This window comes from Borostomias antarcticus, assembly GCF_949987555.1.
Source record: "Borostomias antarcticus genome assembly, chromosome: 5".
Classification (NCBI taxonomy): domain Eukaryota; kingdom Metazoa; phylum Chordata; class Actinopteri; order Stomiiformes; family Stomiidae; genus Borostomias; species Borostomias antarcticus.
Window position 1 is genome coordinate 15,221,786 of NC_140238.1, and position 14,579 is coordinate 15,236,364.

Consider the following 14,579-nt stretch of genomic DNA (forward strand, 5'->3'; position numbering starts at 1 on the left):
GAGCAATTTTGGGATTCATTGTCTTGCTCAAGGATACTTCGGCACACTCCGGAAGCTGGGATCGAAGCTGGGACCTTGCGATCCCCAGCTGGCTGCTCGCCCCCCTGAGCTGGTGCAGACGTAAGTTCACACTGTAAAGACTTCTTGTAAACCCCCCCCCCCCCCCACACCCTATTTTTTTCTTCCCAGATCCGTCAGCTGGAGACCAATATTCTGTCCCTGAAGCAGCAGAAGCAGCAGAGCCAGTCCAGCCTGGCTAAGGCCTTGGAACAGGATAAGACCACTCTGAAACGGGAGATTGAAACTCTGCAGAAGGAGCTTCTTGCTGCCAAGAGCAAAGGCTGTGAGGACAGCGAGGGCCAGAGAGAGCTGGAGCAACTTCGTCAGGAGAACGAGGGGCTGAAGACCCAGATGGCGCGTCTGCACGCCCAGCTAATAGAGGTATGTGTCCCTCATATCACTGGATCTGAACCTGCATGACCTATTTATTTAATCTACCGTCAAAATGTGCTATTTTACCCCAGCTGCCTATCTTTCATTAACATTGTCCCTCCATTCTGCTCCTCACACTTCTTCTCCTGTCTTTCCAGACACTGCAGTCTCAGCTGGGTAGACTGCTGCCGCCATCCTCTCACAGGTCACCTGGGGAACGGAGAGGACAGCAACGCGCTGATGACCACATCCCAGAGAACATGCAGGTAAGAGAGAATAGTACAATCATCACTTCATACACAGCTCGGTCTCAAACATGTTCTATCCCTCCTGCTCTTTGAAACTGAATGCATTTGGCACACAGCCCAAAACGCTGTCGTCTCATTCTCACACTGCTGTTGAGAATGCATGTTTATCTCAAATCATTTGAAGCATTTTTCATTGCACCTACATTGTCATTCTCTCATCTAAATTTTGGAGTTGCTTTCCGAAGATGGTGCTCTTATGATCTAGTTTCATCACTCTGTTCCATGTTCATGTCATCTTTGGGAAGAGGGTGTGTGTACTTTACTTTCTGGCTTTATTGTTTAGACTGGTTTCTGTGTGCTATGCTCCTTGTGATTCGGAGCTCACTGTAGGGACACTGACATTTTCCACTTTGGTGAGGAGTGATGTTCTGGGTGTGGTGAAGTGGGAAAGTTTGTTCTTCATGTTTGTCTTATCACGAGGCAGAACCCTCCTCTTCCTGTTGGATAGTATTCTGGAACTACTGTAGAAAACCTAGATCCACTCTTGTAGTAATAGTTGATATGACTGTTACTAGTGTAGCATATAGTCACCTATTGTTTTCTACATTTACAGTAACTTGCATAGTTTTCGTTTTCCTATCAGTAGGTATGTGGGAGTCTATTTAAAACCCTGATGCCAGTGTGAACCTGGTGAAGGTAAAGGACTAGAGGAGGGTTGAGCCCTGGTGAAGTGTTCCTGCCTTCTCTCTCCAGGGGGCCATGCCAGAGCAACGGGCAGCTCATGGAGACAGCTACAGGAGGATCGGTGGATTGTGATTCCTGCTTCTAACTTCCCCACAGGATACCAGTCCTTACCTTTACACTCCTTATCCGAGTCCTTACCTTTACACTCCTTATCCCAGTCCTCACCCTCCTGAACCATCCCTCTCCCCACTGTTGCTTCAGCGCTGAACCTGCAGAAACGTGGTGAGGCATGCCACCCTCAAACCCCAGATCAATCAAACGTGACGTCAGAGTGTGATCTGTAGTATCTGCTCAGTACAAGGGCATGAATGTGTAATTGTATTACCCGGCCGCTAGGTGGCAGGAAATGTGAGTCTCTGTTCTTGTCATCCCAAAGGGATATCTGTAACACACTAACTTCTACAGTCTGCAATTTGTGTGCTTTTTAATAAATTTCTCATACCGATTACAGGGAATAGTTGTAACCTGAAGCATTGGACAGAAAGATGTACTTTTTTTGCACTGACCATGCATACTGTATCAATGTACATAAGTTCATATGCTGAAATGTGAATGACGATATGAAGCAACAATTTAGTCATGATGTACTTAATATTTATAACGTTGGAACTGAGATCAGTTAGAGGGATTTAGATTTGGCAGAATGTTAGTGCTGGTCCCATGTCTTGTCATGTGGAAACTTGTCATCTGTCATTTGTGTCATGTCAGCACTGTTATCTGTGGATCACAGTTAAAATTGCACCGAGGTCCTTAAGTCCACCAAAGCATTTAGAGAGGGTAATGTGGTCTGAACGTGTGCATAGGGCCTGAGAACAGCAATAGATAAAATGTCTCACATAATGTGAGCTTTAGAGTAGTTCCTAATGAAGATCAGTTTGGTTAAGCTTTATTCTACTGTTTTTACACTCCACATAGCAATTGTAAATTATCTGTATGAGTACTGTAGGCATGTTAAGACACCAACCATGATTTAGTAAAAGTAGTGTTATTTCATCAGTGATTTGGTTGTTTTGACTTTCTTTTGTTGGGACCAGATTTACCATATATTTAGCCTGAACTCAGATCTGTCTCAACCGGGTTTTTTTTGTTCTTAATTGCACTTTGCAACTTTGCATGTTGTATTTTGTTTGTTTTAATCATTTTGTTTGAACTATATATGTTTTTATTTATATGCTTAATTTATTTTATTTTTGTAGACCTTTATTTAAGTTTGTTTCACCGAGGTAAAAAGGTTTTATACTTATTTATTATTGTTATTTTATTTATTAGCTGAGTTGTCACTTTTCATAGATTTCAGTAGAACATATTTTAATGGTAAACCCAAGACCAAATAAAGCATCTAGTTTAACCTGATTTCTGTGTTTTATGGCCTTTGCTACATACATATATGGACAAGCATACAACCTCTTTCTTATGTTGTATTTGTGTGCCTTTTTTCTATCACAGCCTTTTTATGCACAATTTAACAGATGCCAGGTGAGACAATGTATGGTATTTTTGGGGAGTGTATTGTATTTTTCTGAATGAATGGGAACGGTCCAAAAGAGAGGCACCTTTTCTTTTATACCCTTTTTGTAAAACCACATGTCTATATTTCTCCTTCAGGATGAAAGGGAGATGATGATGAGGAATATGGAGGAACGCATGAGGGAGATTGAGCTGTCGTTGCATAATGTCAAGCTGCTGCTTAAGGAGAAGGTGTTCCAGCTGAAAGAACAGGTACAAATACTCCTTTATATCATTGGATTTACTTGGGATCTTTAACATGGAATTGTCTCTAAAACTATCAAGAGTGTTGATATATCAAGATTGGGTGATAATTGTTGGTATACTTGTCCTGGTCTAGGTGCACAGGAACGGAAAAGCTGACGTGTTAATAAAAGACCTGTATGTGGAGAACGCCAAGCTGCTGAAGGCCCTGGAGATGACGGAGCAGCACAAGAAAATCACAGAGAAAAAGAACTACCTGCTGGAAGAGAAGATCTCCAGCCTAAATAAGAAAGTCAGAGACTTGACACCAGCACCACTGACCCCAGTTCTCTACCCCTTCACCTGCTCCTAACAGGAACTCCTAACTCTCCTCCTGAAGCCCCGAGTTATCCAGCACGGCCATGCTTCAGACTCAAGACTCGGAACAGCACTTGTCTCACCACTGCCATACTGTACACCAACACTACTTATTTAACTAAGTTTGTATGCTCCTACACTCTGGGGGGAGGGGGGGGGGATTTTGTTGGGAGAATCCAAAACTTAATACTGACAGGAACTGTTACCATCTCACTGGACCATCATATTAACAGGTAGAAGCATATTAACAGTTAGAAACAGGACAGGTCATAAAGAATTATTAGGCATCAGGTTTTAGTTATTTTAGTAACGCCAAGAGAAAAAAAGACATGCTATTAATTTCTGTCCCTCTGCATAATGCTTAAACTTTTAAAATGCATTGCTGTAAGATCATGTTTTAAGCCATTTATGGAAAGTGAGAAAATGTTCATCTTATTTTTGTTGAAGTGAGTATATGGACAATGTTTGTTTTGAGGAAGTTTAGGTGTTCCATAAAAGTGGAAAACATTATTACATACTTCAGGGTTTTGAATAGAAACTTAGTGATGGTCTAAAGGTGACACTAAATTAATCTAAACCAAAACATACCTGATATTGAAGTGTCCTTTTCTCTTGGCTGTCTAAAAGGTCAGTCTTGTCAATCTGCCTGTCCAAATCTTCTGTGAAATTCTAGTGAACTGTATATCATATTTACAGTACATGTACTGTACATTACAATGGTCCAATGGGTGAAATATTATGTTTGGAATATAATGTTCACTTTGAAATGTAAATGAAGAGCAATAGATACTACCTTTTCAGAATGAGGGTATTTTATCAGGGTATTGATGATTGACCAAATATTTTGTAATATTTGAGATCTTGTAATTTTGAAGTTGCTGCATTGTTTGTGGTTCAAAGGACCAGAAATTATCGTTCTCCTGCCATTGTACATTCTGATTCAAATGGAAGCCCTGACCAATAGTGAAAAGGAGTGTGGCTCCAAAACTAGCTGCTACATTGTATTTGACCACAAAGTAAAATGTTGTAGCCACAAAGGGTATAGGCCCACTGGCAGATTGTGTAACAGGAAATAAAGATTTTTTTTTTCAATATTGAATCGCTTTGGTTTGTGTTGCCATGCATTAGGTTATATTTTTGCTCTAGTCTACTGTACAGCAAACTGCATGTTATGACAACGTACATGTTTGTTCTCAGAGTGCTTAAGCAGTAGCCTATTTCATCATTGTGTGACACATATTTTGATTATAGCCCACTCCTCATTCAAGTGCCTTTGTTTTAGTGCCCACTTGGTTTCGATGTTTGCCATGCTTAACGTGAGATTTATCTCCTTCCCCTGGACCGTCCAATCATCATCATCCCACCGGTTCTTGACGGTTCTAAATTGTGAACCCCTTTGAACGAGAACTGAGATAAGTAAAGCTGTTTTATTGGCAGGATTTTATTATTTACATATTTTATTGGCAGCATACGAATTAGTGAAAAGATGGGTGTGCATTATTGACCCACTACAGCATCATCGTGCACCAGTGTCTGTGCACTTCCCACAACCCTCCGCGAGCAGAGCTGCGGAGGAGGCGTTGAGCAGCTGCAGTAGTGGTGATGACATGGGCTGGGTGCTAGGCAAGCCCCCAGGATCAGCTTGGCGCATTGAAGCCACCATGGGCTTTCAGGCCAAGCCCGGTATTGCAAGGCATGCGGCCCAAGAACCCTTATTTCCCATGTTAGTGGATGATGATAGATAGGGCTAGAAAAGGAAAACAAAATTTTTCTGGGTATCATTCAGCATCAGAGACCAATCTTATCAATATAAACTTTTAGTTTTAGGGGTTTGGGGGTTTTTGAAGCCACCAATACCTGTATTGAGCCATTTAAACATGTGCTGTGCACGAGCCTCGGGGACGCGCTGGTCGCGCGTTCGTGAGTCCTGCGAGCTCGGGAAAGCACGTGACCATAGGAAGACCCGCCCTACTCTGCCTCTGATTGGATAGGAAGTCATGTAATGACATCGGTTAACATTGGCTATGCTTTAGCAATGAAGCTGCTATGATCATGCTAATCATAGATATGAACGTATGTCTATGATGCAAATGATCATGACATGTGGTTACTTTAGGACATCGTTGGAAAAGATCTAGAGGGTAAGTGGGTCAATGTTGAATAACTTAGCTAACATTACCTAATGTTACATTTCTTTATATTAACATCAACTATATTGATAGGCTAGGGAGCTATGCTAACGGTAGCTAATGCTAACGGCTTAGGGTTAACGTTAGTTAGTTAATGCTAACGTTACGTTCGGAGGTCTCAGATGTATTTCAATTTTAACAATGTTGAGCATGATCAATGTGACATTGTTCATACATTGATTACAGTCTGTAATCTTGTCTGGCATTATTTAGCTATAGTGGGCTGATGCTTGCTGCTGCTACTATAGCATTTGCCACATTATACATCAAATTAATCAAGCATAGTGTTATTACCTGAAGGCATTATTACCATTGCAAGTAAGCATGCCATGTATATGCCATGCCTGGAAATCAAATTAATAGTGTAATTATTCCCCATCATAGCTCATTGTACACTGATATAATCATTCTCCTTGCCTTTGCTAATACTCATCTCTTTTATCAAACTTTATGCTAGGAAAGAAATCTGGCTGTGATTCGTCGCTAGTGCTCATCCAGGCTGTTGTCATCTCCCGCCTGGACTCCTGCAACTCCCTACTTGCTGCCATCCTGCAGCGTTGGCCATCAGACTCCTGGAGAAAGCTGCTGCTAATCCCGTGTTCAACGGCCCCATGCTCTTCCACACAACTTCCCTACTCCTATATGTATAGTCTGTATGTTTTTACGTGTTTCTTTACATGTCTTTACATGTGTATTTGTCAGGGTTTGTCTGTTAGTGATTGTCGTGTCCCCACTCTTGGCCTGCACCTTGACGTGGTGAGTGGGCTTTAAACCAAGCCAGGCCTTTTATAGTTGTGTTTTGTGTTTTTCTGTTTGCTTAAGTGTCTAATATTGAAGGTACAAAACCTTTAAAAAAAGAAGCCCCTTCCTTCCCATAAAATTCCTGCGATTGTAACAGGTGTATTGATTCCACCACACTTGCCCACACTGGGTTCAAACCCGGGTCCTCTGACTTAGGAACGCACATGACCACCTTTCTAGAACACTGCCACCAGCTATCCCAATGAAAAGCTAGCGAATCAATTGTGCACATGGGCAGTACTAATACTGAGGACAGAGTTTAAACCAGTTCAACCAGATATTCACTGAGCCTGACGGGCACCTGCCAGCTAAAAAACCTAGTACTGTCACCCTCGACTTCTGCTGCGCCTGTATCCAGCCATAGGGGCTGATTATTTATAATGATGTTGATGAAGTTTAAAACCTTATTTACACATAGTGTTTGCTGTTTTAAAAGATAAATGCAGTGATATGAGGCGCCACCTATTGGTGAGGACAAAATCATTTTTTGACTGACTAGATGAGATAATGAATTCCTGATGTGCATAATGATGTCACTAAATCCCACTGTGATTGCTTTTTCAGTCAGTGAACAGGAAGCAGAGCAACCCCTCTGTGTTCGATCACCTGATAGAAGAACCTCCTAGGTGAGACCACACTACAGTACGTTGCTCCAGTAAACATATGAAGACCCAGCCGTATTTAAGCTGTCTTGTCTAATTTGAGCTGTCTTGTGAAGTCCCTGTTTTTCACATACTCCCCCCAACCCCCCCCCCACCTACAGATGTGTAGTGCTCTGATCTACAGTCCCCCAAGTACAGGCAAGACCCCAGTGGCGCGGGTGCAGACTAACGAGTGTAGGCAGGGAAACACAAAGGTGTCTATAAGGAAAGGAGCTGACTGCCTTAGCAAGTGGGTTGGTGAATCAGAACACATAATCAGCTCTGCCTTCTCTTTGACCAGGTTAGCCAATGGGGCAACTGTGGCGGTGGGGGGAGGGGGGTATAATTATTGGACAGGACACCTGACCATCATCCTCAGTGTTGACTGAGAGCTTGTGATGGCTGTTTGTTGGTCTCTCCCCAGGTCAACCTAATGAGACCCTCCTTCATCTTCTTCAACAAGATAGACCGGCTGTCCCCAGTATGCTCCAGCAGACAGGACCAGATACACAGGTGAGGCCTGTCTGTCACGGAGCCACCGCCTCGCTCCGCCTCTGGTGTAACTCGGTTCTTTAGCTTGGCTGCGTACTTGATTGATGTTGCACATGGGCGATTGGAACTAAACTAACCTTGCGTTGCATTTGTCTCTCTCTCTCTGGCTCTATCGTGTCCACTCTGCTGGCGCTGATGGATGGGTTGGACAGTCAAGGGGAGCCAGTGGTCCAGTTCCTGTTCATGCTTGGTTGTTGCCTACTCACCTTCCCATCTCCTGCATCACCTGCCACCTGTCTCCACTCTGCCCAGCTGCACCTCATCCCTCATTACTCTTAGCATTAATACCAGTCAATTTCCCTTGGTTCTCTGTAAGATCATCCAGTCATCTACCAAGTCTGCTCAGCTCTTCTGTCTGCCATATTTTGAAGTTGTTTATTGAAATTGAGTTAAAGTAGTTTGTATGGGTCAAGCATCCTCCAGTTTGTATGACTCAAGATCTGTTTACTGCCATGTATATGGTTCACACATACTAGAAATTTGACTAGGGTTAAGGCATACACTGGTGACATGTTTTTAATTGTTTTGTGATCACTGTCTTTGTGATATTTTCTGATGACCAAGCCTTTGATCTAAGCAGAGCCTTAGCACATTATGGAGGAACCATGTCCCTTTCTTTTACCGATCCCTGAGAGCAAGACCTGTGAATGTCCTGAACAGTGTGGTGGCCACATTTGTTGGGAATTTGGGTGGAAACAGTGTGGAACATCATTGCATAGTTTGACTGCCATTTCATACCAACATTAAGAGAAAGTGGAGAAGTAGGCTATACCTAGAAAATACTATAGTTGTGCAATTCGTTTGTACAGTCTAGTAGTTAAATGGTTAAAAATGGGCAAGCAATAACATTGGAGGGAAATGTATACTGACACTGATGATTGTTTCAGAAATGGTCTGAGACAAAATAATGAAATGTTATACATCAGTATTGTGAAACACTGAACATATTTTAATGACTGACAAGGAGAGAGGAAACAGTCCAAGTTAATCAATAATAACTAGGCTCACTATGAACAGTGTGTATTATTGGCTCTGTTCTGACATCAGTGCACATTTCATTCCACCACTGTGAGGCCAGGACAGAAAAAAGCCATGGCCACGCCAATCTGCCGTAGGGGGGCTTGGATCAACTGGGGAACCAATCACCTCAAGGCAGCAGAGCTTGACCACAGCCTGGAGGTCGGAGGGAGCTGTTCATTTGCCCTGTAGGCTCGAACCACAGTCCTAAACTGGATGGGACAGCGCAGGGAGCCAGTGCAGAGAACAGAGTAGGGAAGTTTTGTGGAAGAGCATGGGGCTGTTGAACACCAGGTCAGCAGCAGCTTTCTCCAGGAGTCTGATGGCCAACGCTGCAGGATGGCAGCAAGTAGGGAGTTGCAGGAGTCCAGGCGGGAGATGACAACAGCCTGGATGAGCACTAGCGACGAATCACAGCCAGATTTCTTTCCTAGCACAAAGTTTGATAAAAGAGATGAGTATTAGCAAAGGCAAGGAGAATGATTATATCAGTGTACAATGAGCTATGATGGGGAATAATTACACTATTAATTTGATTTCCAGGCATGGCATATACATGGCATGCTTACTTGCAATGGTAATAATGCCTTCAGGTAATAACACTATGCTTGATTAATTTGATGTATAATGTGGCAAATGCTATAGTAGCAGCAGCAAGCATCAGCCCACTATAGCTAAATAATGCCAGACAAGATTACAGACTGTAATCAATGTATGAACAATGTCACATTGATCATGCTCAACATTGTTAAAATTGAAATACATCTGAGACCTCCGAACGTAACGTTAGCATTAACTAACTAACGTTAACCCTAAGCCGTTAGCATTAGCTACCGTTAGCATAGCTCCCTAGCCTATCAATATAGTTGATGTTAATATAAAGAAATGTAACATTAGGTAATGTTAGCTAAGTTATTCAACATTGACCCACTTACCCTCTAGATCTTTTCCAACGATGTCCTAAAGTAACCACATGTCATGATCATTTGCATCATAGACATACGTTCATATCTATGATTAGCATGATCATAGCAGCTTCATTGCTAAAGCATAGCCAATGTTAACCGATGTCATTACATGACTTCCTATCCAATCAGAGGCAGAGTAGGGCGGGTCTTCCTATGGTCACGTGCTTTCCCGAGCTCGCAGGACTCACGAACGCGCGACCAGCGCGTCCCCGAGGCTCGTGCACAGCACATGTTTAAATGGCTCAATACAGGTATTGGTGGCTTCAAAAACCCCCAAACCCCTAAAACTAAAAGTTTATATTGATAAGATTGGTCTCTGATGCTGAATGATACCCAGAAAAATTTTGTTTTCCTTTTCTAGCCCTATCTATCATCATCCACTAACATGGGAAATAAGGGTTCTTGGGCCGCATGCCTTGATTTGACTTGCAATACCGGGCTTTGGCCACTACGTCAAATGGCTTCATGCGCCGGTGAGCAACTTTCATTGAAATGAATAGGCAGCCATTTTCAATGCCGTCTCCAGTTATATTATACCTCCATGGTGCTAGGACACATTCACTCAATGGAAAAACAGTTTGGACTTCAACTACTAGCCAGTTGCTAACTAGCTAGGCTATTAGTCTGGATAAGAAAGTAAAACATATTCAGTATATGTTGCTTCTTGGGTATATTTGATGTAAGCAGTCGTAAAGGTATCTTTACTTTAGCAAGCCAACCTACTTTCGGGGCAAATGACAGATCATCAAAATAGCAACAAGTGGGAAGCTAACGTTAGTAGCTAGCTTGCTAGTAAGTTAGCTTGCTAGTAAGTTAGCTAGCTTAGCCGAAATGTTCTCTATCCCTCCACTCCAGGTAGAATGGAACAATCGCAGACTTCAGGAAACTTCCCATCTGTTTCAAACGTTACATTGATGTCCTTTGTGTTTGAGTTATGCTCTCAAGAAAGAAAAGTAAAAACGAAGCGTCGAAACCAGCCGAGGTACACGGGAAGTATGTGAAGAAGGAGACATCACCCCTCCTGAGAAGTAAGTACTTGCCTTCCTACCGTTAACTAGCTAATTGGTGTGTGTTGTTTGTTACTAATGAACTGTTAGCCTGTTAGAATGAATCACTAAACAATCGGTAGCCAGCTACTTAGTAGATAATCAGTGATCAGAGCCAATTTAGCTAACTTTACGCCCTGTAACTTTGTCAGTTCAAACTGGCAGCTCTGGTACAGGTCCGTTTTGGTGGCCTGTAAGGGGTTGTTGGGTAGAGATACTTATAAGGCTGGATATATTATCTTCATGCCAGGACTGGCTGTGGCTCTGTGCAAACCATGTTTCATTGAATGACGAAAGCTTTTTTGCAACCATTTGTTGACATTGACATTCAGCTGCTCACTCACTGTCTTTCAGATCTCATGCCCTCATTCATCCGTCATGGACCCACTATTCCCAGACGCACAGAGGTCCCTTTGCCAGAGACGGGGGCATCCGCTTATCCCGTGGGGCCCAGTCCTGAGCCAGTGGTGGCCCGCAACAAAAGCTTCCTGCGTCCCCCGGTGCAGAGGCCCGATCATGAGGTGGCGAGACGAGAGAGCCACCGAATGTCAGCACCTCCATATCTGCCTCGCAGCCTCGGAGACCTACCCCACGAGTACGGGGGCTCCTCGCAGTCCTTCCTTACAGACGTGAACTCCATGGCCGAGAACGGGGATGCCGCGCGCTACTACTACCCGCCAGAACCCTACTACGACAGCCAGCAGCAGCGCCGACCCAGGCGCGGGCCGGACCGCTTCCACGAGGACTATAGATACTATGATCACAACGAACACAACTTCCAAAGACTGCCGCAGCACACCCCCCCAGCCCCGAGCAGACCTCCAGCAGGTAAACGGTAGCCATAGAGGTTTTCTCTTCAGATTCACTTTTGCTTGATCAATGAGTTCACGTGAATTTTGCTTAGCCAGTGAGATGCTATAGTGTACTTTCTGTGTAGAGAAATTCAGCCACATCATATTGCATTCGATGAGCCCATAAAATGATTGAATGTTACAATAGCAGAGTAGTTGTCTCAAGTCATAGTGTGTAATCATGCAAGCAAGCATTCAGACTCCAACTGTGCCCTCCCTCCCGGTAGCTTATGGTTAAGGAGAAGATCCTTGTTTGGATACAACCTTAACCCAGTAAAGGGGTGTTACCATCCCCAGCAAACCTCCTCTGTTTGCAATTCCATTCTGACAACAAACTAGTAATTTGGAGACCGCCCCTAGTCAAATGACTCAACTCCCGACTGCAGCAACCTTTCTGTTTACTTGAGTCCCTTCTGTACGTGTATCACACATGTTAGTTCAGGAGAATGATCGTCTATTATTTCCTTTAAATTTCCTTGGATGGATGGATGTATGACTTTTGCAAGACTTCTGACTAGGTCTTGGGTGATCCTACATATGTAATTTATTAATTACTTGGTGAAGCAAAAACAGAAGACTGTTAATCAGCAATTCATTCTGAGTCTCTTCTCTAGCATTAGATAGACAGGTTCCTCTCCCGATAGCAGACTGAATTGTGTACAGTGCCTCTCTTAGGAGGAGAGTGGGGAAGGTGAGGAGGAGGAGGAGTGTATATTTCTGTGGAACACTCAAACATTCCAGTCCTTCACTCACCAGCTGGCAAAGAGCACTAGTGTTGTTGCCGTCACTCTCTTGCAGAATTTATCAGATTAAAGCTGCTATTTAACACAAGAAAGCTGCTGTCTTTTTTGTTCTCCATATTAGTTCTGTTATTTTCCACTTATGTCATTTCACTTTCAGGCATGTGCAAAAAAAGTCAAGTTTACAGTATGTTAGAAAGATGATGCCCTTTACTCTTTCAACTCTGTAGATCTTCAATGCCCTAGGCTAGAGAGACCTGCTGAGTGAACCCACCCTGGTGCTGTCTCTGAGTGGCTTTTAGGGCTGGGGTTAGTTCTCCCCCTGAGTCGGGCTGGGCTCAGAGATATCTGCCTTCCTGTTCATTGGCTTGAGTTAACTACACCCCCATTTCCTACAATTCACCAAGAGATGTAGGTCAAAGTCAGTCACTGTGAGCATGTATCAGGAGTAAGTGAGCCTGCGTTCCAGTGTCTGTTTATTATTAAAAACTCATCAGCAGTCCTTGTAAGTCCCATTACTTAAATGTGATTCCATCCCTGTGTTTGCTCAGTTGGTTTAGTCAGAATGGCTTTTTAAATGGTGGACATTCCTGTCCTATAAATGGCATCTGTCCCCTGGAGGACGTTCAGCCACTCCTCGTAGCGCTGCTGGGGCTGCTCTCCCACAGAAAACAACGTTTTCTCCCACAGCACCAGTGTCCTGGCAGCGGCTTCACTATATGTTTGGTTAGACATCTCTCTCTCTCCCTCAAGGTTTCTAAAGTGTTTGCTTTCCTCAGGCATCGGTCGGATGCAGGCCAAGTCCCTGGGGAATCTGTCCAGTCCGACCGGGGAGGACCTCCCCCTGCCGGGTGGCTGGACGGTGGACTGGACCATCCGTGGCAGGAAGTACTACATCGACCACAACACCAACACTACCCACTGGAGCCACCCCCTGGAGAGGGAGGGACTCCCCCCTGGCTGGGAGAAGGTGGAGTCAGCCGAGTTTGGGGTCTATTATGTGGACCACATCAATAAGAGGGCACAGTATCGTCACCCTTGTGCCCCAAGGTAAGCTTTTACAGACACATGGTCACATACACGGTGCATGCATACATACATACATACATACATACATACATACATACATACATACATACATACATACATACATACATACATACATACATACATACATACATACATACACACACATACACACAAACATATATATACATACATACGGTCTTTGTAAGATATAGACTTCTGGATCTTCACTCCCAAATCCTTGCTGTAGTCAATTCTTCCATCCGTATGTTCCTTCCTTCTCAGTGTGCCACGCTACGACCAGCCCCCGCCCCTGCCACCTCCAGTCACCTGTCAGCCTCGGCCCGCTGAGAGGAACCAGCCTGTGCTGGTGCCTGCCAACCCATACCACACAGCAGAGATCCCTGACTGGCTGCAGGTGTATGCCCGCGCCCCACTCAAGTGAGTAGTAACACTTACCCTTCATACTGCATTCAAAGTCATTTGTTCACATTCAAATAAAAGGAAACTAAATTGTCATGTATCGTGTGTTTTATCATCACCGTGCATACTCAGTGTATATCTGATTCTGGTCCCATAAACCAGGTATGACCACATCCTGAAGTGGGAGCTGTTCCAGTTGGTGGACCTGGACACGTACCAGGGCATGCTGAAGCTGCTGTTCATGAAGGAGCTGGAGCGCATAGTCAAGTCCTACGAGGCCTACCGGCAGGCCCTGCTCTCTGAGGTGGACGCCCGCAAACAGCGCCAGCAGTGGTACGCCCAGCAGCCCAGCAAGAGCTTCCCAGGGAACATGTGAACTGTGCCTGCGACTGGGACCTCTCTTGCAGCTCATATGGATCTGGACACGCCCCCTCTGAGGTCTAGGCCATTGGGAGCGGTCAGGGTTTCCTTTGGTTACACGGACGTGCCTCTTTATTGCCTCTTTACCAAACACATCTGTGCCTTTGCTTGATCCAAATATATCAGCCAAATGTGGAGATGCATGTCGAACCCAGACCCCCCCAGTGACAGTTGGTCAGGTGATGAGTGACCATGTGACTGAAAAACACTCCAATGAAGAAAGTGTACTACAGCTGGAGAGAGGTAGGAATGAGTGTATGTAGCTACCGCCACGTACAGCTGAGGTCCTCCAAAAACTGAACTGTTATTTGGAATCTTAAGTTTTAAAGCCAGGGGAATACACAGTCTTAAAGACCTGCTCTGTGTGTGTATGTTTGAATGTTCAGAGGTGACTAAAAAGATTACGTCTTGAGA

At 44.1% G+C, this 14,579-nt stretch overlaps 2 protein-coding genes and 1 long non-coding RNA gene across 3 annotated transcripts in view; 2 read left to right on the forward strand and 1 right to left on the reverse strand.

Annotated features, from left to right (window-relative positions):
* The window catches only part of nin (ninein (GSK3B interacting protein)), a 30,451-nt gene extending 26,871 nt beyond the window's left edge, over positions 1–3,580 (forward strand). Inside the window, exons 26-29 of the mRNA XM_084438950.1 lie at positions 190–441; positions 591–698; positions 3,030–3,143; positions 3,271–3,580. Coding sequence (XP_084295076.1) covers positions 190–441; positions 591–698; positions 3,030–3,143; positions 3,271–3,486 — 690 coding nt within the window. The 3' untranslated portion in view covers positions 3,487–3,580. The remainder of the gene's footprint in view (positions 1–189; positions 442–590; positions 699–3,029; positions 3,144–3,270) is intronic.
* A 5,020-nt stretch (positions 3,581–8,600) lies between these two features.
* On the reverse strand, positions 8,601–9,765 carry LOC311308846. The gene is made up of 2 exons (XR_014630439.1): positions 9,627–9,765; positions 8,601–9,121 (listed from the first exon to the last, which is right to left on the reverse strand). It is a non-coding gene; the product is annotated as an uncharacterized lncRNA (long non-coding RNA).
* A 572-nt stretch (positions 9,766–10,337) lies between these two features.
* On the forward strand, positions 10,338–14,579 carry sav1 (salvador family WW domain containing protein 1). The gene is made up of 5 exons (XM_084437945.1): positions 10,338–10,687; positions 11,060–11,533; positions 13,076–13,346; positions 13,608–13,763; positions 13,908–14,579. The coding sequence occupies exons 1-5, from the start codon at positions 10,594–10,596 to the stop codon at positions 14,119–14,121; spliced, it is 1,209 nt and encodes a 402-aa protein (XP_084294071.1). The 5' UTR covers positions 10,338–10,593; the 3' UTR covers positions 14,122–14,579.